This window comes from Molossus molossus, unplaced genomic scaffold, assembly GCF_014108415.1.
Source record: "Molossus molossus isolate mMolMol1 unplaced genomic scaffold, mMolMol1.p scaffold_m16_p_2, whole genome shotgun sequence".
Classification (NCBI taxonomy): domain Eukaryota; kingdom Metazoa; phylum Chordata; class Mammalia; order Chiroptera; family Molossidae; genus Molossus; species Molossus molossus.
This window is the reverse complement of record NW_023425355.1, coordinates 95,452,613-95,476,402: the sequence shown is the minus strand read 5'-3', so window position 1 is coordinate 95,476,402 and position 23,790 is coordinate 95,452,613. Positions and strand designations below refer to the sequence as shown.

General features: G+C 36.1%; 1 protein-coding gene across 1 annotated transcript in view; it reads left to right on the top strand.

Annotated features, from left to right (window-relative positions):
- Positions 1 to 23,790, top strand: part of FAAH2 (fatty acid amide hydrolase 2) — a 140,305-nt gene that overhangs the window by 31,445 nt on the left and 85,070 nt on the right. Inside the window, exons 3-5 of the mRNA XM_036270700.1 lie at positions 8,838 to 8,974; positions 13,582 to 13,791; positions 22,060 to 22,179. Of these exons, the coding sequence (XP_036126593.1) occupies positions 8,838 to 8,974; positions 13,582 to 13,791; positions 22,060 to 22,179 (467 nt within the window). The remainder of the gene's footprint in view (positions 1 to 8,837; positions 8,975 to 13,581; positions 13,792 to 22,059; positions 22,180 to 23,790) is intronic.

The window sequence follows — 23,790 nt, the reverse complement described above, 5'->3', positions numbered from 1 at the left end:
TTCCCTTTCTCTCTAATAAGAAGCATTAATAACACCAGTAATAATATTTCAGTGTTTAAAATGTTCCAGACACTACTGTATTCACAAATGTGGTTAACTCATTAAATTATATCAACAATTCTGTGAGGTAAATATTATTAATATCATTATTTATATGAGGAAATTAATATATAGAAAGGTTAAATAACACTCCTAAGAAGATGCAGTAAATAGTGGAGCTGAGATACAAATTTATGTATTTTTGTTGTAGACCAGTACTGTTCAATAGAAATAGAATGTGAGTTACATATATAATTTTGAATATTGTACTAGCCAAATTAAAAAAGGAACAAGTGTGATTAATTTTAATAATATGTAGTACTTAACTATGTCAAAAGTATTATAATTTTGACACATTGCAATAGTCAATTTTCTTTTTTTTTTTTTTTATTGATTAATTTTTGTTACAAATGATTCTCCTTTTTTTTTCCCAGTGATTCCCCCCTCCCCCTTCCCTCCCTGCCCCTTCCCCCGATTGTTGTCCATGTCCACTGTTCATGCCTATATGCATATAAATTCTGTTGTTCATCCCTCTCTCAGCTCCCCACTCCTTAGGGGATTGTCCTCAAACTGTTATGTTCATTATATTCCAGAAATCAGTGAGATCATATGAAATTTGTCTTTCTCTGCTTGGCTTGTTTCACTTAGGATGATACTTTCCAGGTCCCTCCATGTAGTCTCAAAGGATAAGAGATCTTTCTTTCTTACCGCTGCGTAGTACTCCATTGTGTATATGTACCACAGCTTTTTAATCCATTCGTCTACTGATGGGCACTTGGGCTGTTTCCAGATCTTAGCGATTGTAAATAGTGCTGCTACAAAGATGGGGGTACATATATTCTTTCTGATTGGTGTTTCAGGCTTCTTAGGGTATATTCCTAGAAGTGGGATCACTGGGTCAAATGGGAGTTCAATTTTTAATTTTTTGAGGTGACACCATATTGTTTTCCATAGTGCCTGCACCAGTCTGCATTCCCACCAACAGTGTACTAGAGTCCCCTTTTCTCCACACCCTCGCCAACACTTGTTGTTTGATGATTTGTTGATGGCGGCCATTCTGACCGGTGTGAGGTGATACCTCATTGTTGTTTTGATTTGCATCTCTCTGATGATTAGTGATGATGAACATTTCTTCATATGTCTCTTAGCCATTTGTATGTCCTGTTTGGAGAGGTGTCTATTTAGTTCCTCTGCCCATTTTTTAATTGGATTCTTTGTCTTCCTTTTGTGGAGTTGTATGAGCACTCTATATGTATTGGAAATTAACCCCTTATCTGATATATCATTGGCAATTATGCTCTCCCATACAGTGGGTAGCCTTTCCGTTTTGATGATTGTATCTTTCGCTGTGCAGAAGCTTTTGAGTTTGATGTAGTCCCATGTGTTCATTTTCTCCTTTGTTTCTATTGCCTTAGGTGATGTGTCAGTAAAAATTCTGCTGCGTATGATGTCTGAGATTTTGTTGCCCACAGTCTCCTCTAGGATTTTTATGGATTCATGGGTTACATTTAAGTCTTTTATCCATTTTGAATTTATTTTGGTGTAGGGTGTAAGTTGATGGTCTAGTTTCATTTTTTGGCAAGTAGCTGTCCAATTTTCCCAGCACCATTTATTAAAGAGGCTGTCCTTACTCCACTGTATGCTCTTGCCACCTTTGTCAAATATTAATTGAGTATATTGCCTAGGGTCCATTTCTGGGTTCTCTATTCTGTTCCACTGGTCTATATACCTGTTCTTGTGCCAGCACCAGGCTGTTTTGATTATGGTGGCTTTGTAGTATAACCTGAAATCTGGTATTGTGATCCCTCCAACTTTGTTCTTCCTTTTCAAGATTGCTGTGGCTATTCGAGGCCTTTTTTGGTTCCATATGAACTTTTGAAGTAATTGTTCTAATTCTTTGAAGTATGCCGTTGGTATTTTGATGGGGATTGCGTTGAATCTATAGATTGCTTTGGGTAATATGGACATTTTAATGATGTTAATTCTCCCAATCCATGAACAGGGTATGTTCTTCCACTTTTTTACATCTTGCTCTATTTCATTTTTCAAAGATCTGTAGTTTTCTGCGAATAGGTCCTTTATCTCTTTGGTTAAGTTTATTCCTAGGTATCTTAATTTTTTTGCCGCAATGGTAAATGGGATTGTTTGCCTAGTTTCTCTTTCTGTGAGTTCATCATTGGTGTATAAGAATGCCATCGATTTCTTGACGTTAATTTTGTATCCTGCTACTTTGCCAAATTCATTTATTAAGTCTAGTAAGCTTTTGGTGGAGTCTTTGGGATTTTCTATGTACAGTATCATGTCATCTGCAAATAATGACAATTTCACTTCCTCCTTTCCAATTTGGATCCCTTTTATTTTTTCTTCCTGTCTGATTGCTGTGGCTAAGACTTCCAGTACTATGTTAAATAGGAGTGGCGAAAGTGGGCATCCTTGCCTTGTTCCTGTTCTTAAGGGAAATGCTTTTAGTTTTTTGCCCATTGAGTATGATGTTGGCTGTAGGTCTTTCATATATGGCCTTTATTATGTCTAGGTATGATCCCTCAATTCCCACACTGGTGAGCGTTTTTATCAGAAATGGATGCTGGATTTTGTCAAAGGCTTTTTCAGCATCTATTGATATGATCATGTGGTTTTTATTCTTCAATTTATTTATGTGGTGTATCACATTTATGGATTTGCGAATATTGTACCAGCCTTGCATCCCTGGGATGAATCCCACCTGGTCATGGTGGATAATTTTTCTGGTGTATTGCTGGATTCGATTTGCTAGTATTTTGTTCAGGATTTTGGCATCTATGTTCATCAGGGATATTGGCCTGTAGTTTTCTTTCTTTGTTGTGTCTTTTTCTGGTTTTGGAATTAGAGTTATGCTGGCTTCATAAAACGAGTTTGGCAGTCTTCCTTCTTCTTGAATTTTTTGAAATAGTTTGAGGAGATGGGTATTAGTTCTTCTTTGAATGTTCGGTAAAACTCCCCTGTGAAGCCATCTGGGCCTGGGCTTTTGTTTGCTGGAAGAGTCTTGATTACATCTTCAATTTCCTCTGTTGTTATTGGTCTGTTCAAGTTTTCAATCTCTATCTGATCCAATTTTGGGAGGCTATGTGTTTCTAAAATTTGTCCATTTCGCTTATATTTTCGAATTTGTTGCCGTATAATTTTTCATAGTAGTTGTTAACGATCTTTTGTATTTCTGTAGGGTCAGTTGTTATCTCTCCTGTTTCATTTCTGATTTTATGTATTTGGGTTCTCTCTCTTTGTTTCTTGGTGAGTCTAGCTAAGGGTCCATCAATCTTGTTTATCTTTTCAAAAAACCAGCTCTTTGTTTTATTGATCCTCTGGATTGTTTTTTTGGTCTCTATGTCGTTTATTTCTGCTCTGATCCTTACTATTTCTTTTCTTCTGTTTGCTCTGGGGTTTTCTTTTTGTTTACTCTCTAGTTCTTTAAGTTGTGAGGTTAGGTAGTCTATTAGAGATTTTTCTTCTTTTTTGAGGTAGGCCTGTAGTGCTATAAACTTCCCTCTCAGAACTGCTTTTGCTGCATCCCATAGATTTTGTATTGTTGTGTCCTCATTTTCATTGGTTTCCAGGAAGTTTTTGATTTCTTCCTTGATTTCCTCGGTGACCCATTCATTGTTTAATAACATTCTATTTAGCTTCCATGTGTTAAAATGTCTTTGTATGTTCTTCTTGCAATTGATTTCTAGTTTCATACCGTTGTGGTCTGAGAAGATGCTTGTTATAATTTCAATCTTCTTGAACTTGTAGAGACTTAGTTTGTGCCCTAACATGTGGTCTATCTTTGAGAATATTCCATGTGCACTTGAGAAGAATGTGAATTCTGTAGTTTTGGGGTGTAGTTCTCTGTAGATATCTATTAAATCCATTTGGTCTAGTGCTTCATTTAGAGTCTCTGTTTCCTTGCTAATTTTTTGTCTAGAGGATCTATCCAGTGATGTGAGCGGGGTGTTGAAGTCCCCTGTTATGATTGTATTGCTATCGATTTCTCCTTTGAAGTCCTCCAGAAGATTTTTAATATATTTTGGTGCTCCTATATTGGGTGCATATATGTTTATCAATGTTATATCTTCCTGTTGGATAGATCCTTTCAATATTATGTAGTGGGCTTCTTTGTCTCTAGTTATGGCCTTCAATCTGAAGTCTATTTTATCATATATCAGTATTGCTACCCCAGCTTTTTTTTCTTTTCCATTTGCTTGAAAGATTTTTTTCCATCCCTTCACTTTCAATCTGTGTGAGTCTTTTGTTGTGAGGTGGGTTTCTTGTAAACAGCATATAGATGAGTCTTGCTTTCTTATCCAATCAGCTACTCTGTGTCTTTTTATGGGAGCATTCAGTCCATTTACATTTAAGGTGGTTATTGATATGTACTTATTTATTGCCATTTTTGTTTAGTGTGGTTCTATTTTTCTTCCCATTTCTCCTGGTAATTACAGCAGTCCTTTTAACATTTCTTGCAGTGCTGGTTTGGTGCTAATGTACTCCCTTAGCCTTATTTTGCCTGGGAAGCTCTTTATTTGACCTTCTATTTTGAACTATAGCCTTGCTGGGTAGAGCAGTCTTGGATTCAGATCCTTGTTTTTCATGACCTTGATTACTTCATGCCATTCCCTTCGAGCCTGTAATGTTTCCTGTGAGAAGTCACCTGAGAGCCTTATGGGGGTTCCTTTGTAGGTAACCTGTTGCTTATCTCTTGCTGCTTTTAGGATTCTCTCTTTGTCTTGAATTTTTGGCAGTTTGATTACTATGTGTCTTGGTGTGGGCCTGTTTGGGTTCTTCTTACTTGGGGCTCTCTGAGCTTCTTGAACTTGAATGCCTTCTTCCTTCACCAAATTAGGGAAGTTTTCTGTCACTATTTCTTTGAATATATTCTCTAGCCCTCGCTTACTTTCTTCTTCTTCAGGGACTCCTATGATACGAATATTATTACGTTTCCAGTTGTCCCACAATTCTCTTAAGCTCTCTTCTTGTTTCTTAATCTTTTTTTCCTTTTGGTTTTCTGATTGGTTGATTTCTTCTAGCCTGTCTTCTCATTCACTGATCCGGTCCTCAGCTTCCCCTACTCTGCTTTTTAGACCTTCCAGTGTGTTTTTCATTTCTGATATGTCATTCTTCATTTCTTCCTGTTGGTTTTTCATTTCCAGATGGTTTATTTTCAACATTTCTATGTCTTTACTCATGTTGCTCATGTCCTTACACATGCTGTTGAGCTTCCGCAACATCATGGCTCTAAATTCTAGTTCTGTTAATTTGCTTAACTGCACCTCATTTATTTCATCTTCTGTAGAGGTCTCTTGATCTTTCATTTGGCTTTTGATTCTGTTTCTCACCATTTTGGTTATGACAGTGGGCTTTGGAGTCTGCCAAGTTTTCCCAGTGGGTGTTCGTGTTTTGCTGTTTGTGGCTCCCTCTCCTGGGTTTGGATGCACCAGGGAGGACCCACTTTAATCCCGCCAAGTCCCCTGTTCTCCGGGAGTCTGTGTGGCTCCAGCGGAGAGTTTAGCAGGCTATAGCGTTAGGAGGGCCCATGCAGGGTGGCAAGGGAGGTGGTGGGAATAATTTCCAGCCGAGTTCCCTGGTCCCGCCCAGTTCCCTGGGGGCCGTGAGTCCGTGGGGCTTCAGCGGCTGCAGAGTTTCCAGGGCCGTGCACGGCGAGGAGGGAGGCGGTAGAATTAATTTTCCGCCACGTTCCCAGGTCCCACCGAGTTGCCTGGGGGCCAGGAGTCTGTGCGGCTTCAGCGGAGAGCCTAGCCTAGCCGGCTACAGGGTTTCCAGGCCGTGCACGGCGGGGAGGGAGGCGGTAGACTTAATTTTCCGCCGCGTTCCCCGGTCCCACCGAGTTGCCTGGGGGCCAGGAGTCTGTGAGGCTTCAGCGGCTACAGGGCCTTGCACGGCAGGAGGGGAGGCAGTAGAATTAATTTTCCGCCTAGTTCCCCGGTCCCTCCAAGTTCCCTGGTCCCGCCCAGTTCCTTGGGGGCCAGGAGTCTGTGCGGCTCCAGCAGAGAGCCTAGCCTAGCCGGCTACAGAGTTTCCAAGGCCGTGCACGGCAGGGCGGGAGGCGGTAGAGTTAACTCTCCACCGCGTTCCCCGGTCCCACCGAGTTGCCTGGGGTCTGCGAGTCTGTGCGGCTTCAGCAGAGAGCCTAGCCTAGCCGGCTGCGAGTCTGTGCGGCTTCAGCAGAGAGCCTAGCCTAGCCGGCTACAGGGTTTCCAGGTCGTGCACGGTGGGAAGAAAGACGGTAGAGTTAACTTCCCCTCTAGTTCCCTGGCCCCTGCCCAGGCCGCTGCGGACCCTGGGCTCTTGGTCCCCTCTCCCGTCCTCGCAAGCCTACCAGGACTGAGTGGGTGTTTCTGGTTAAGTGGTCCTCCAAGGTGTCCTTCAGCTGCCCTTTCCTGACGGTTTGCCTTTGTTTTCGTTGTAAATCCAGTTTGGTCTTGGGAGACGGTCTGGGTCCCTCCATTCACTTCGCCGCCATTTTTCTCCGCCTCCGCAATAGTCAATTTTCAAATACTCAATAGAAACATGGCTTATGGCTATTGTATTGGATAGCTTACATCTAGAGTCTATGTTCATGGGCTTCAGAACTACCTAAACCTTGGTATAAAATCATGATTTTGTCATTTATTAGATTTGTAATCCTGGACACAATTCTTAATGTCCAAGAACATAACTTTCCTCATGTATAAATTGTGTATGATAATTGTACCTACCTCACATGATTATTAAGATTGAACAGTTATACAGTGTTTAGAGCAGTGCCTGGCACATATCAATGATTGTTAATTATCATCATTATCATCCATCATCATCATCATCATTTATTATCATGGCATACTGTAGAACTCACGTTTCTTCCTTTTCTGGAATATTGTCTTATACACCTGGGCGTGATAAATCCTCTTTACTCTATGGACTCCCAACTGTATCTGCATCCATTTTCTTAATGCATCTTCACAACCACCCTTCTAGGTAGATATCCCACATTTATAACTGAGGCAACTGAAATACAGCAAGGTAAAAGAACTTGTATAGATCACAGAAGTAGGAAATGATAGCTCCAGAAATATTCATTTTGAAGGCATAGACTAGATTATACTTATATTTGTTTGAATACTTTGAATATTTGTTGAAACAATTAATAAACATCATTACTACCTCCAGTGAGCCCAACAATTCTTTATTGCAGTTTAAGTCACATGACAATTTATTTAGAAGATGTAAAATTCCTGTTTTGAAGAATTATTGTTTGAAATACTGAGAAATTCTATTGGCATCATGTAATTTAGTGATTGTATTAACCACATACACTCAAACTGTATTATTTTAAGCATATTGATTTAATTGTATGCTTCTGAGCATTCTTCTGATATATGCTTATTTTAAAACATTTGCAAAAGACAGTAAATAACAAAATAATTTGCCCATAATCATATTACCAAAAAGTGGTTATTCATTGTTAACACTTAGTTTGCTTTCAAATGTTTGTATATTTTTCACATTATTGAGATTAGAAACATAACATTGTAATCTCTTTTCTTTTAAATTATAGAGTTTACATCATAAGAATTTTCAAAAAACAATAAAAACTTTTAGAAAACATCACTGTTATTGACAGTACAATTTTTCATAATAGATATTTATAATAATTTATTTGGTGATGGGTTACTTTCACATTTTGTCTAATACAAATAAATGATTCACTGACCATCTTTCTGTTTTTATTTTGTTACTATGTTGGATCATTGTACTTTTGATGAATTTCTAAAATAAGAATTACTGCCTCAAAGGGTCAGATTTATAAGTATCTTGACAAATATATTTATTTCAGCATGTCAATCCTTGTTCTTTTAATAAATTTTGAGAGATGGCTACTTTATGTGCTTTGTCAACTGATGGTCAGTGGCACCAATTCAATGTCAACAGGAATCCTCAGTTTGGGGTACAGTGAAGAAGTACACTTTATTCAATGCAAACAGCTTAGTTATGATACAGCATGGCTGTGAAATAGCTTGATAGTGTTACAGCTCAATTATGAAACAGGATAGTGTATCAGTGAGGTGGCCCTTGGCCAGGCACTTCTCTGGCTAAACAGCTCTGTTCTGCTCTGGTCTGCTGTAGTCCAGTCCAGTCTGGTTTCACTATGCCTTGTTTTAGTCTGCTCTACTTCTGCACTGGTCTGCTGTGCTCTGCTCTGGTGAGAAATACTCGGTATTTCATCTTCGGTGTTTCAGCTGCAGCCAAAGAAACACAGTCTTTAATCTTCAGTGGAAAGGGGAAGTGTGCTTCAAGAGCTAGAGGGGAGCTGACTTATATAGTCAGAAGTCCTCACTCCTGCTCTTTGATTAGTCCACCCTCATGCAAATGAGGACTCCAAATCATTGCGGTTGAATTGGTTCAAAAAGCACTGTCTGTATTGATCAGAATGAAGCCTCTCTGATTAGTCAGTGAAGATGCTGATGAGGATATAGCTGCACAACTCTGATTGCATGAGGAAAGCCTCTGTCCTCTTGATTGAAACAGAATTCTTGGAACTCCTCTGCAAGGGCTGGCTCAGATGGCAGAAACACAGTGCAGTAAGGCAGTTTAGTGCAGAGGCAGGTAATTCAATGCAGGATTCTTTGTCAAGTGATGTTTTCCTGAGAGGCCCCTGTATAGAAATGGCTGCTAGGCTCTGTTTTGAAAATTTGAGCCCAGTTAGTCATCAAGAACTCTTCTTAGAAAGTATCTTCTTTCTCAGGGCCCACAGCTTTATGTAGCTCTGTTTTATTTTTTTCTAGGTTTGAGGCAGCTAAGAAGGAGGCTCATGCTGTAGATAAAAAGCTTGCAGAGAAGCAGGAAGATGATGCCACCCTGGAAAAGAAATGGCCCTTCCTTGGGGTTCCTTTGACAGTCAAAGAAGCTTTCCAGCTTCAAGGTACTGTTCTTTGTATTTTCTTTCTTTAGGTACGTGGGTTAAACTAAAAAATGGCATATATTTTCTGAAGTTATAAACAAAAAAAAAATATATTAGCAAAGTGGAAGACTAATGTAAGATTCTTTTTCAGTTTTAAATTGATGGGAAATACTCTGCAAGTTTCACTGGAGAGACGGGCAATAATGGCCATCACCTCTTAGAACTATATGGCTTATGAGGGGTAATACTCAGTGCCCATTAATCCTTAAAGCAGACTATACAAATAGTGTTATTATCTCATTTTTTAAGCTAAAAATTGGAGCTCATGACACTTAAGTAGCTTGGCTAAAGCTAATCTGGGATTATGATAAAAAGCCTGTGCTTTCTCTGTAATGCAATTCTTATTTTATAACTTCTGGCTACCCTGAGAACTCATGGACATGGACAAAAGTATGGTGATTGTGAGGGTGGGAGTGGGAAAGGAGGGTGGGGGTGGGGGAGGGAGGTGTGGGTGGGGGTGGAAGAGTGAATAGAGGGGATAAATGGTATTGTCAAAATAAAGTAAATGAAAATTGCAGATGTTTGATAATTGATCAACATCCTTCTGAATAACTCACGGGTGAAAGAAAAAGGAGCTTTTGAACTGAAAACAAGAACGACGACAAAGAAACAGCATACTAAAATCTTATGATATGCAGTTGAAAAAGTGATTAGAGGGAAATTTGTATCTTTGAATGAGTATATTTGAAGAAAAGAAAGATTTAAAATTAATGACCAAAGTTTCCCCCTTAGCAAACTAGAAAAAGGAGAACAAACCAAACCTAAACCAAGCAGAAGGGAAGGAAACAATACAGAGTAGAAATCATTGAGCTAGAAAACACTATAACAATAGGTAAAATTGATGAAACCAAAAGTTGGTATGAAATGGTAAAAATTGACAAGATTTTAGCTAGAGAGAATAAGAATTTTTAATAAATGAAAGGTAGAGTGGATACCATTTAAATCATATTAAAAGAATTATAAATTAATAGCAATAACTTTACAAAAATGCATTTGACAACATAATGAAAGGAAAGATTCCTAGAGAGACAAAAATAAAACTGATTCAAGAAGAAAGGAAAATATGAATAGACCTATGACAAGTAAAAAGACTAAATTAATACTTTAAAATCTCTGCACAATGAAAAGCCAAGGCCCAGATGATTTAACTAAAAAATTCTATTGAATGTTTAATGAAAAAATAATACCAATTAGTAAAAAACTCTTTTAGAAAACAAAGGAGATTTCCAGTACTATCTTGAATAACAGTGGTCCTAGCCAGAACAATCAGGCAAGATAAATGAATGCAAGGCATTGAAATTGAAATAAAGCAGTAAAATTGTCCCTTTTTACAGACATGATTCTTTATATAGAAGACACTAAAGACTTCACTAAAAAACTATTAGAAACAATACACAAACACAGTAAATTTGCAAATGTACAAAAATCCATTGTATTTCTATAAACTAACAATGAAATTTTGAAAAATCATTTTGCAATTGCCACAAAAAGCACAAAATACTTAGGAATAAACTTAACAAAGAATGTAAAGGACTTATACACTGAAAACTACAAAGCATTATTAAAAGAAATTGAAGATGACACAAAGAAATGGAAAGAGAATTTGTTTTCATGAATTGGAAGAATCAACATAATTAAAATGGCCATCTAACCCAAAGCAATATGCAGAATTAATGCAATCCTCATCAAAATCCCAATGGCATTTTTTGAAATTAGAATAAAAAAAATTAGATGTGTATGGAATTATAAAAGACACCGAATAGCCAAAGCAATCCTGAGAAAAAAGAACAAAAGAACAAGGCTGGAGACATCACATTCCTTGACTTCAAATTATACTAAAAAGTGACAATAATGAAAACAGCATGGCATTGGCAGAAAAACAGGCACACAGACCAATGGAACAAAATTGAGAATGCAGAAATAAACCCACGTGTGTGTGTGTGTGTGTGTGTGTGTGTGTGTGTGTATACACAAATAATTTTCTACAAAGGAGCCAAACACATACAATGGAGAAAAGAAAACCTCTTCCATAAATGGTGCTGGGAAAATTGGAAAGCCACATACAAAAGAATGAAACTAAACTGCTATTTGTCACCATATACAAAAATTAACTCAAAATGGATCAAAGGCCTAAAATATAAGACCAGAAACAACTATATAGAAGAAAATATAAGTACTAAACTTATGGACCTTGATCTCAAATGCAAGAGAAGTCGAAGCAAGAATAAATGAAAGGGACTATATCAAACTAAAAAGCTTCTGCAGCATAGAATAAACTGTCAATAAAACAAAAAGGCAATCAACCGAATGGGAGAATAAATTTGCAAACAACACCTATAATAAGTTATTAATATCTCTCTATATATCTATATCTCTATCTATCTATCTATCTATCTATCTATCTATCTATAAAGAACTCATACAACTTAATACCAAAAAAAGAAAAAAAGATAAAAACCCCAAGCAATCCAATTAAAATATGGGCAAAGGACTTGAAAAACACTTATCCAAAGAGGACATCTAGATGGCCAATAGACATATAAAATGATGCTCAACATCACTAATTATCAGAGAAATGCAAATTAAAACCACAATGAGATATCACTTCATACATGTTAAAGTGGCTATATCAATAAATCAACAAACTATAAGTGTTGGCGAGGATGTGGATTAAAGGGAACCTTCTTGCACTGTTGGTGGGAATGCAGATTGGTGCAGCCACTATGGGAAACAGTATGAAGTTTCCTCAAAAAATTAAAAATGGACTTGCCTATGTCTCATTGATTACACTTCTGGGTATATAAACGAAGAAACCCAAGACACTCATTTGAAAGAATATATGCATCCCTAATTTATTGCAGCATTATTTACAATAACAAAGCTATGGAAGCAATCCAAGAGCCCATCAATAGATGAGGGGATAAAAAAGCTGTGCTACAAATACAAATGGAATATTACTCAGCCATAGTAAAGAATGAAATCGTAGCATTTGTGGCAGCATGGATGGATCTGGAGGGTATTATGCTAAGTGAAATCAGTCAGTCAAAGACAAATAACATGTGATTTCACTTATATATAGATTCTAAAGAACAATATAAATGAACAACCAAAGTAGAAACAACCTCTTAGATACAGAAAACAGACTTATGATTGCCAGAGTGGAAGGGGAGAATGGTGAAAAAAAATGAAGGGATTGAGAGTTACAGATTGATAGTTACAAAATAGTTATGGGGATATAAAGTATAGCATAGGAAATATAATCAATAATATTGTAATAACTATCTGTAGTGCCAGGTGGGTAACTGAAAATATCAAGAAGAGCACTTTGTAAAGTATATGATTGTCTAACCACTATGCTGCATGGTTATTCAGGTTCATTGTTCTATATTTTAGTTGTAATTTCAGTTTGGTCCTGGGAGTAGGTGAGTGTAACCTCCACCTACTTCGCCACCATCTTGGATCTCTTCTGCCTGCTTTTATTGGTGTTTTTGTCTTTCTATTGTAGAGCTATAGGAGTTCCTCATATATATTCTACATACTCAACTTTTGATATATTTTTTTAAATTCTCACCTGAGAATATTTTTCTATCTATCTTCAGATAAAGTGGGAGTAAGGGGGAGAGAGAAATATCAATGAGAGAGACACATTGACTGGTTGCCTCCTGCATAACCCCAACCAGGGCCAGGAATGAACTGCAACCAAGGTATGTGCCCTTGATTAGAATCAAACCCACAACTCATTGTTCCACAGGTTGACGTTCTAACCACTGCTTAGGGCGCAACTTTTAATATTTATGGTGCAAATAACTTCTTAGTTTGTTGTCTTTTAACTTTGCTTATGATTTCTTTTGTTGAACAAAACTATGTAATATTTTGAATGAAGACATCTTACATTTTATCATTTCTGCTTTTGTAGCCTGTTTACAAAATATATCCCAAATCTAAGGTTAGGAAAATATTTGCATATATTTTCTTCTAATATTTATGCTTTATTTTCCACCATCAAGTGTTTACAATAGCTATATTTATTTTTGTTTATGGTATGTAATGTTTTCATATGAAAGCCATGTGTTAATACATTTACAAGGTCATTCTTTTCTTACTAGTTTAAATGGTACTTTTATACCAAGTTATATATTTCTCATTCCTTTTCTAACTGCTTTCTTATTTTTCTGCATGACCTTGATTCTGTCTTTTTACTTTTCTAAATCTATTCTACTCTGAGATGGGTTAATAAAAATACTTAATAGTTAGTGTTGTTGAATGGTGGAATTTGTAATAATCACTTTTACTTATTAAATATGTTCAGATACTATACATTCAGTATGTCATTTACTCATATAAAAGCTGAGAATCAGAAAGATTAAGTAACTTTCCAAAAGTTTGTAAAGTTGATAAGCTACAGAAATGTGATTCCAAAGCCTGTGTACTTTCCATTAAGCCATATCACCTATCAGTACCAAGCAAATCATCCACAATAGCTGGATTGGTTCATTGAAGGTACTCAGTAAATTGTTCCTATTTTTATTTAATAATATTTTAACTTCCTTCTCTTGTGGACTTTACAGGAATGCCTAATTCTTCTGGCCTTGTGAATCGTCGTAATACCATTTCCAAAACAGATGCCACTGTAGTGGCATTTCTGAAGGAAGCTGGTGCCATTCCTCTTGGCATGACCAACTGTAGTGAGCTGTGCATGTGGTATGAATCCAGTAACAAGATCTATGGCCGATCCAACAACCCATATGATTTACGGCATATTGTAGGTGGAAGTTCTGGTGAGTTTAACATTTCAGTTAGTGGGTCACTGTGAGCAGGGGGTACAGATACTATTGCACAAATCTCTAGAAAAGTTGTTATTAGATGTTTATGGTAAAGGCAATTGCAAAATTTGTCATAGATTAGTGAAGAGCATTGTAGACAATAAACATTCATACTCTTGGTCCATGCGTGTGTGCGTGTGTAAAGACAGGAGGGGGGAGGGGAAGAGAGAGAGGGAGGGATGTAGGGAGAGAGAAAGAATGTGAGTTAGTAAGGCTGGTTTAGCTTAAGACCTATATCTTGAGACAAAGGTGATAAAATAATGTAAGGACACTGAGATTTGATAACTGTGCTGTGTCCCAGAAACTGTGCTAATGCAGGAATATAGCAGATATGGTCATGGAAATCCTCTCTAAGTAGGTGATATTTATGATGAAATCCAAAGGATCAGAGATAGCTAACAACTCAGTGGGTGAGGGGGTAGTGGATCAAGCAGAAAGCATTCTAGTTAGAGATTACAGAAAGTGCAGAATCCTGAGGTGGGAACATGCTTAGTGTGTTCTGTGAACTGAAAGAAATCCAGTGTAGTAAGACAGAGAGGAATTAGAGATGAAATTTTAAATTTTGTCCAAATCAAATAAATGTAGAGGAACAAAAGCTTAAGGAAATAGAGAAATTAAAAGCCTATTTTAGTTGTCCAGGAGATAAGTGATAGTGGCTTCAACTAGTATTGTCTAGGTGAAGTAAAGTAGATGGAACACAAGATATATCTTAAAGGTAGACTGGAACGTGACTTGCTGATAGATTGGTAATGGAGACATGGTTATAAAGGTAAAAAGAGAAGTAAAAATTAAGAGGGTTTCTGACTTAAGAGATGGTATAGGCATTCATTCAGATAGAGAAAACTAAAGAGGAGGTACAAATGGGGGCAACATGATTTAGGAATACCACTTTGAATATGTTATGATTAAGATGTTTGTAAGACACCCATTGGAGTTGTGAAGTAGCCTATATAAGTCAGAGTAATAATCTGGGTTTAAAATAATTAAGAAGTTATCATCATAAGCATGGTACAGTATCTAATCTATAACCCATAAGAATGGATGCAAAAAAAAAAAAAGAAAAACAACAACCAAGGTATTTGTGTTCATGGAGATGAACTGGGGCTCATGACAGAGCTTTGTCATTTTCAAGGTTAAAAAGAGGAGACATATCTAGCAAAGGAAATTAAGAATGAGCAACAAGTGATGTAGGAGGATAACATCAGAGAGTATTTTAGACTCTAGAATTTACATGGCTTTTATCAATCTTGAAGGCATATTTATGGGGGTTAGTAAAATATGGTGTTTAAACTTGTGGTTGCTGGAACTAAAGAGAACACTGACAGTTTTTTGCTATGTAACCTTGGTAACATAATGAAGGTAGTCATTGTGTCTGTTTCCTCAACTTATAAAATGTTCATAATAAAGAAACCTGCCTTGTAAAGTTATTGTGATAATTAGAAATGCAAATGTGACTTTAGGTTTCTGGTTTGGCATGTTAAGAGTTTGGAAGTTTCTACTCCCATACCCACAACAAGAAAAGAGTTGAACAAATGGAAAATCAAAACTCTTCTCAGAAACATAAGAAAATTGATATTACAGGGCAAACCACTGTCTCAAAAATGGAGGAGAAAGACAGACAGATCCAGGCAATCAAAATTTGGTAAAGCAGAAGGCTAGAAACAGAAAACTTCAGGAGAAGCACTACAGGGGAAGGAAAACTGAAACTATAAATGATGAGTTGCTTGAAGTTTAGTATGGAAAGATTTGAGAGATAAAATATTTAGGGGCCCCAACACATGCATGAATTTAATTGCCAGGAGCCCTTGTAGGTTATCACACTGAAGATTGGAGAAAAATCATCTTGTGCTTTGGTCAGGGGGCAGGGATAAGTAGCAATTCTTGAAATATGACCAAAACATTCTGGTTTGCTAACAAGGAATGCTTTCAGATAAACTATTTTACCAGAGGCTAACTGGAGTTTTACCCAAGACTAACTGAGTGGAGCTGGGAAAGGAAAATACGCAACTCTAGTCCCATCTAGGCTTTCTGTCCCCACAAAAAGGAAAAACAAAACAAACCTGAGAAGCATGTTTTAAGCTTACAGGCCAGCCTGGTCAGTGTGGCTCAGTGGATTGAGCATCCTCCCATGGACTGAGAGACCCCAGTTCAATTCCCAGTCAGGGCACTTGCCCGAGTTACAGGCTTGATCCCAGTAGGGGGCATGCCACAAGTAGCTGATCGATGTTTCTCTCTCACATTGATGTTTCTATCTCTCTTAAAAAAAATACAAAAAAAAAAAAAAAAAGGTTACAAGCCAGAAGTGCAGACTAACTAAAAGACCAAGATGTAATCACAGGACAATAGAATGCTTTCCCTCCCTACATACCTTAACACCATATCGATATATGTATATGTTATACAAATGTATAACAAAGGTATACAACTCAAAGAATTGTGTACCATAGGTGTTATTTAATATGGCTCTAGGGAAACCCAAAGACAACAATGAAGATAAAGCAAAGATGCAAATTAAACATCTGACTCTTATAGATACAGGAAACAGTAAACACAGCCTAACCCACCCAGAAAAAAAAAAATTCACACTACTGGCCTATTTATCTCAGTTCTTTTTACCCAGTATATCATATCTGGCTTTCTATGACAAACTAAAGGCATACTAAATGACACAGATCACAGTTAGAAAGGACAGACAGATATGGCAGGGATGTTGAAATGATCAGTCATGAATTTAAAGTAACTGATTAATATGCTAAAGGTGCTAATGGAAAAAGTGGACAACACGCAAGCACAGATGTGTAATGTAAGGAGAGAGATGGAAACTCAAAGAAAGAATCAAAAGGAAATGCACACCCAAATATAAATGAATTCCTTTTAAGGACTAATCGATACACTTAATAGAGCTAAGGAAAGGTTCAGTGATATTGAAGAAACATCAATAGAAACTTCAAAAACTGAAATGAAAAGAGAAAAAAAAGAACAAAACATTCAATAACTGTGGGATATTAAAAGGTGTAAAATACATGTAAAGGGAATACAAAGAGAAGAAAGGAATAGAAGAACAATAATTAAAGCAATAATGATAATTTTCGAAAATTAATCATAGACATCCAACTACAAATCCAGGAAGCTCAGAAAACAAGAAGCAACATTTATACCAAAAAAGAAAATAATCTACTCCTAGGCATCATCTTCAATTTGCAGAAAATGAGAGAAAGAAAAAAATTTTAAAGAAGCAAGTTGAAAAAATACACCTTACCTATAGAATTGCAAGGATAATTATGTAGTGGACTGAATGTGTGTGTTCTCCCAAATTTATATGTTGGAATCTCTAATGTGATGGTATGAACAGTATGGCCTTTAGGAAGTGCTTAGAGCATGAGGGTGGAGCCCACATGAATGGGATTAATGCCCTTATAAAAGGGACCCCAGAGAGCTCTCTTTCTTTCTACTGTGTTAGAATACAATAAGAAGACAGGTATCTGAAACCTTAAGAATAATTTCAACAGAACCAAACCATACTGGCACCCATATCTTAGATTTCTAACCTCCAGAACTGTGAGAAATACATTTCTAATTTATAAGCCATACAGTCTGTGGTACACTGTTATACATACCAAGCTAACTGAAACATATTACATCAGACGTTTTATTAGAAACCATGGAAGCAAGAGGTGAGTAGAGTGAAATATTTAAACTGTTAAAAGAACCACTAACCTACATTTATGTATCTAGCAGAATTATCCTTCAAGAGTGAATGAGGGAAACAAAGAATAAAGTTTTCCACCAGTAGACTTTCAGTGCAAAAAGTGTTTTTAAGAAGTTTTTCAAAGTGAAGGAAAATGATATAGGTCAGAAAGTTACATCTAGAAAAAGAAAAAAAAATCATTAGAGAAGCAATAAATGGTGGTAAAATATATTTTTTTATAATTATAATCTAACAGATAACAGCATATTAAAAATACATGTATGCATGAACAATGGACATGGATAACAAAGCTGGGGTCAGGGTGGGGAGGGAGGGGGAGGTGGGAATCAGTGGGGGGAAAAGGAGAAACATCTATAACAAAAATAAATTAATTAATTAATTTTAAAAAAGGCAATTTCAGTATTTGGCAAGTAGCATAGTGTTAGTTGAATAATCACTTTAAGTATCAATGGTCTATATACACCAATTAGAAGACACTCTCAAAATGGATTAAAAAGACAGAAATATATGTTGTATAAAAGACACAGACAAAGTAAAATATAAAAATAATTTTTAAATAAATTAAATAATAAATTAATTCTAGAAATAACTAAAATAAAATAAAAAAACAAATAAAACCTAAAGATAATAATGATAAAATAAAATATAAAGACACAAATATTAAAAGGAAAAAGCTGGAAAAAATATACCATGCTAGACTCATAGATAGAAGGCAGGCAGACAGCTCTGGTAGGTGGGTGGGTGGGGGAGAGGATGGATTGAGCAAAAAAAAAAAAAAAGAGAGAGAGGATTCATAGACATGGACAACAGTGTGGTGATTGCGAGGGGGTTGGGGTGGTGGAGATAGAAGAGGGCATAGAGGGGATAAATGGTGATGGAAAAAAATAAAATAAATGTGACAATACATGAAAAAAGAAAAAAAGATGAAGTAATTTTATCAATTTCAGATCAAGAATACTTCAAAGAAAGAAAAATTATTAGGAATGAAGAATATTGCATAATGATAAAGGGGTCATTTATTTAAAAAGGCATAAAGGCCCTTAATGTGTATGTATGAAACACCAGAGCATGAAAATATGTGAAGCAAAATCTTATAGAACTACATAGAAAAATAGATGAATCTACTGTTATAACTGTTGATTTCAACACCCCTCTGTCAGTGATTGACATGAAATTGACATAAGGCATGAGATTATTAAGGATATTTTTTAACAGTACAGCACCGTGAATCAACTGGATCTATTTTACATCTATAGAAATTGTTTTTCCAAGCACTGCAGAATATATATTATTCTCAAGCTCATATGGAACATTTACCAAATAGACTACATTCTGGGCCATAAAGCACACCCTAACCAGTTTAAAACAATAGAAAACATATAAAGTATGCTCTCAGACAACAATAAAATTCAACAAGAAATCAATTACAGAAAGATAGCTGCAACACTCCACATAATTGGAGATTAAACAATATGATTCTAAAAAATAAATGGATTAAAGAAGAGATAAATGAAAATGCAATTCATCCAAAGTTGTCAGGGAGTGATGTCAGCAAGATAGCAAATAAGTTATTTCCAAGCCCTCACTTCTTAATAAATGCATTAAAAAAACAACTGAAGACTGTCTAATATAATTTTACAGGAGCTCTGGAAAACAGTCAAAGGTCTATAGCCACCAAGTGAATATACAGTTAAGAAAAATCCATATCCAAAATAATTGGACATTTCACAGTAATTTTACTCACCCCTGGCCCACTCCCTCACTGGCAGTGTGGCTGAGGGGAAGCAACCAGTCAATTACACTTTTCCTCTTTCTAAATATGGGGAACAGAGTAGCACTGATTTGAAGTATTCTAACCAGTTGGAGGCTTCCTGAATAACTGGTCTCTGCTTTTTATAACTCTAAGCTCAGATGGGAAACTGAAGCATAGCTTGGAACTCAAATGGGAAAAGCTACAGAAAAGAGCAGGCACTGCTCATGAAAGCTGCAGGATGACTACAGACCCCTAGGGCAAGAGATAATAGGTACAGGATTAAAATACAACATCTAAAAATCCAAGACTAAGCTAGCATGATACTGTTTCGGAAATTAATTTTAAAGGTACTAATATATGTAGAGGAATTGAAAAAAGTGCACACACACACACACACACACACACACACAGAGGCAAGACTCACTCTCAGAAAACACCTGGAAAGATATTATGCCTTCACCCCAGGTTGATCTCAAGGCTCAGAAAATGTCATACTTATTAGTAAAATATTTAATTAGAATGGAGATAGTCTGCAAAAACTAGAAGGGTATGCTTGCTCAAATGCCCAAATTTCAACAAAAATTGTGAGGGATACAAAGTAACAGGAAAGCATGGATCATTCAAAGGAAGAAGATGACATGATGAAACACAGGCATTGGACTTACTAGACAAAAGTTTAAAGGAACTATCAAATGTGTTGTAATGCTAAAGCAAAACATGGGCAAAGAACTAAATGAAATCAGGAAAATAATATATCAAAAAAGAGAAATTCTTCAAACGAAACTAAAGTAATTCTAGAACTGAAAAATATAACAATAAAAAATTATCAGAGGGGTTCAATAGCATCTGGGAAAGTCATATGACAGAATCAGTGAATTTGAGGACTGGTCATTTGAAATTATCTAGTCTGAGGAGAAAAAAGAAAAAATAAGAATGAAGAAAAGTAAGCAGACTAAGAAATGTATGGGATATCAGCAAAAAGATCAATTTATGCATTAGGAGATTCTTTAAAAGGGAAGAAGAAAAGGGGAAGTTTTATTTGAAGAGATATTGGCCCCAAACATCCAACATTTGAGGAAAGACCCAGATCTACAGATTCAAAAATAAAGCTACTATATAACAAACAATCAAACAAAAAAAATGAACTCCAAGTAGAATAAGTCTATATAAACCCACACTGAGACACAGAATCAAACCACTGAAAAATCAAAGACAATGAGAAAATCTTAAAGTGGCATTAGATTTCTCAGCAGAAACCTGGGAGGAAAGAAGACAGTGGGATGATATATTAAAATTGTTGAATGAAGATAACTGTTAACTATTTATATCCAGAAAAGGAGGAAACTACACTTTAGAAATGAGGGAGAAATTGACATATCTGAAGACAAAGAGAAGCTAAGAGGGAGTTCATTGCCACCAGATATGTTTTAAAAGAAATGAGAGCCTTTTAAGTTGTAATGAAAGGACACTAGAGAGGAACTAAAGGTCATATGAATATAAAGATCTCTTGTAAAGGTAAATACATGAGCAAATATAATAACCAGTATTAGTGTAATTTTGGTTTGAAAGTCAACTTTTTATTATATACAATATTTAAAAGACACATGCATAAAATAATTATAAATTTATGTTACTAATTAAGCAATATATATGAAATCAATTAAATAAAGTGGAGGAGAGGGAAGTGCATAAAAGCATAGTTAAAGTGTAATTGAAGTTAAGTTGGCATATGTTTATAACAGATTGTTACAATTTTAGGATGTTGTTTTGTATTTTTAAATAAGAAGGTCAGTCACATGCAGCCACAAGAGGAGACACAGGAGATGCTCAGGAAAACAAAGATGATTATTCTCAACAGGTCCTAGAACCCAGAGGCACAGCAAACTACACAAGACCACATTAGAAATACACCAAAGTGTTCAGGAGGCAGAAGACGGGAGCAGGGGGAAATCTTAAGCCATAGTCTTTATTGGTTTTCTGCAAGAAAGGCAAGGCAGGCCAGGATAAACAGCTTAGGATTGTCTAGTTTGAGTAAGTCCGGAGGGCTTTGTACTATCCAAGTGGTCTCTGTTTGCCTTGTACCTGGCCCTGAGATGACTGAAGTAGAGGAGTAATGCCTCCTGTGGTACCTCAAGATGGAGGACGTATGGCTCTGCATTGATTAGTTTGCATAAAAGGCATGCTTATGGATAGGCCATTTGCTATCTCTAAAAATTGTCTAGCCCAGGGAGGGACAATCTTCAATCAGAATGTTTTTTAAGATGTCAAAACATCATAATATACAGACAAAATAGATGACAGATAGATAGATAGATAGATAGATATAGATAGACGATAGATAGATATAACAGATGGTATTTGTAATTCCATGATACCTACAAAGAAAAGATCTGTAGAATATACAAAAAAGGCAATGGGAAGAGAAATATAAAGTCTTACTACAAAAAGTGAACTACACATAAAGGAAGTCAGTAATGAAGGTAACAAAGGACCAAAACTAAGACATACAAAAAAATAAAATACAAAAAATCACAAGATCTTCCTGATTTTACATTATGTGTAATGTAAAAGGCTTAATTTCCTGAATCAAAAGACATAGATTGGCATAATGGATTAAAGTCATGATCTAAATATATGCTATCTACAAGAGACGTTCAATTTGAAGACTCAGAAAGGTTAAAAGTGGAAGATGATAAAATATATTCCATTCAAATAGTAATCTAATTTTTTATTATAAAGGGATCTTTTCCAATTTCCATAGGTGGTGAGGGCTGTACCCTGGCAGCTGCCTGCTCAGTGATTGGTGTGGGCTCTGATATTGGTGGCAGCATTCGAATGCCTGCATTCTTCAATGGCATATTTGGACATAAACCTTCCCCAGGTAATATTAATATGGTGATAAGGATGGTTCTACTTTTATGATTCCTAGCAATACAGAAATTTTGTCACAACCAGGATACTCTTACCTATAAGTATGGTTATATATATTTATCAATATTCTTAAATAAAAATAACTACTATTTATTGACCACCAGCTGTGCGTCAGGCATTGTACAAGTTGTCTACCATAACTAATTTTATTTAATCTCCACATTAAAGCTTTCAGGAAGAATTTATACACATTTGGCAGATGACAAATTAATAATTCAGGAAGATTAAGTAAACCCGCACATGAGAGTTGTACATGTCTTTCAAATTATTATTATTATTTCTTCTGATAGATACTCAGTAGTGAAATTGCTGGATCCTATGTAAGTTCTACTTTTAGTTTTTGAGGAATGGTCATACTGTTTTCCATAGTGACTGCACCAGTTTGTAACCCAGACAGGAGAATAAGAGGTTCCCATTTTTTCACCTCCTTGCCAATACCTGTTAGTTGTTTTATTTGTGTGTGTGTGTGTTTTTATTGATTTTTTAGAGAAAGAGGAAGGGAGAGAGAGATAGAAAAATTGATGTGAGAGAGAAACATCGATTGGCTGCCTCCTGAATGTCCTCTACTGGGGATTGAGCCTGCAACCTGGGCATGTGCCCTGAAGGGGAATCAAACTGGGACCTCTCAGTCCATGGGGCAATGCTCAATCCACTGAGCTACACCTGCCAGGCTATTTGTTTAATTTTTGATAATAGCCAATATGACAGGTGTGAGGTAATATTTCACTGTCGTTTTGATTTGCATTTCCTCGATGATTAGTGATGTTGAGTATTTTTTCATGTATCTGATGGTGATCTGTATGTCTTCTTTGGAAGAATATCTATTCAGATCCTCTGTTCATTTTTAATTGGATTGATATTTAAAAATCTTTATTGTTGAGAGTATTACAGATGTTTCTCTTTTTTCCCCCCTTTGCCCCCTCCTCCCAGTTCTCACCATACCCCAGGCCTCCACCACCCTATTGATTACTTTTTTTATGTTGAATTTTATGAGTTCTTTATATATTTTTTATATTAACCCTTCATTGAATATATCATTTGCAGATATTTTCTCCTATTCAGTGGGTTGACTTCATTTTGTTGATGTTTTCCTTTACTGTGCAAAACTTGTTAGTTTCATGTAACCTTACTTGTATACTTTTGCTTTTATTGTTCTTGCCTGAGAAGACATATCCAAGAATAGATTACATAGACCAATGTCAAAACGTTTATTGCCTGTGTTTTCTTCTTGAAAGTGTATGGTTTTTGGTATACTGTTAATGCATTTAAAATGTATTTTTATGTATGGTGTAAGAAAGTGGTCTAGTTTTATTTTTTGGCAAGTAGTTATCCAGTTTTCTCAGCACCATTTATTGAAAAGAGTCTCTTTTTCCTATTGTATAATCTTGCCTCTTTGTCATAGATTAACTGACCATATAGGCCTGGGTTTATTTCTGTGATCTATCGACTGTTCCAGTCATCTATGTGTTTGTTTTTGTGCCAGTACCACATTGTTTTGATTACTACAGTTTTATAGTATACTTTAAAGTGAGGAAGCATGATACCACCAGCTTTGTTCTTT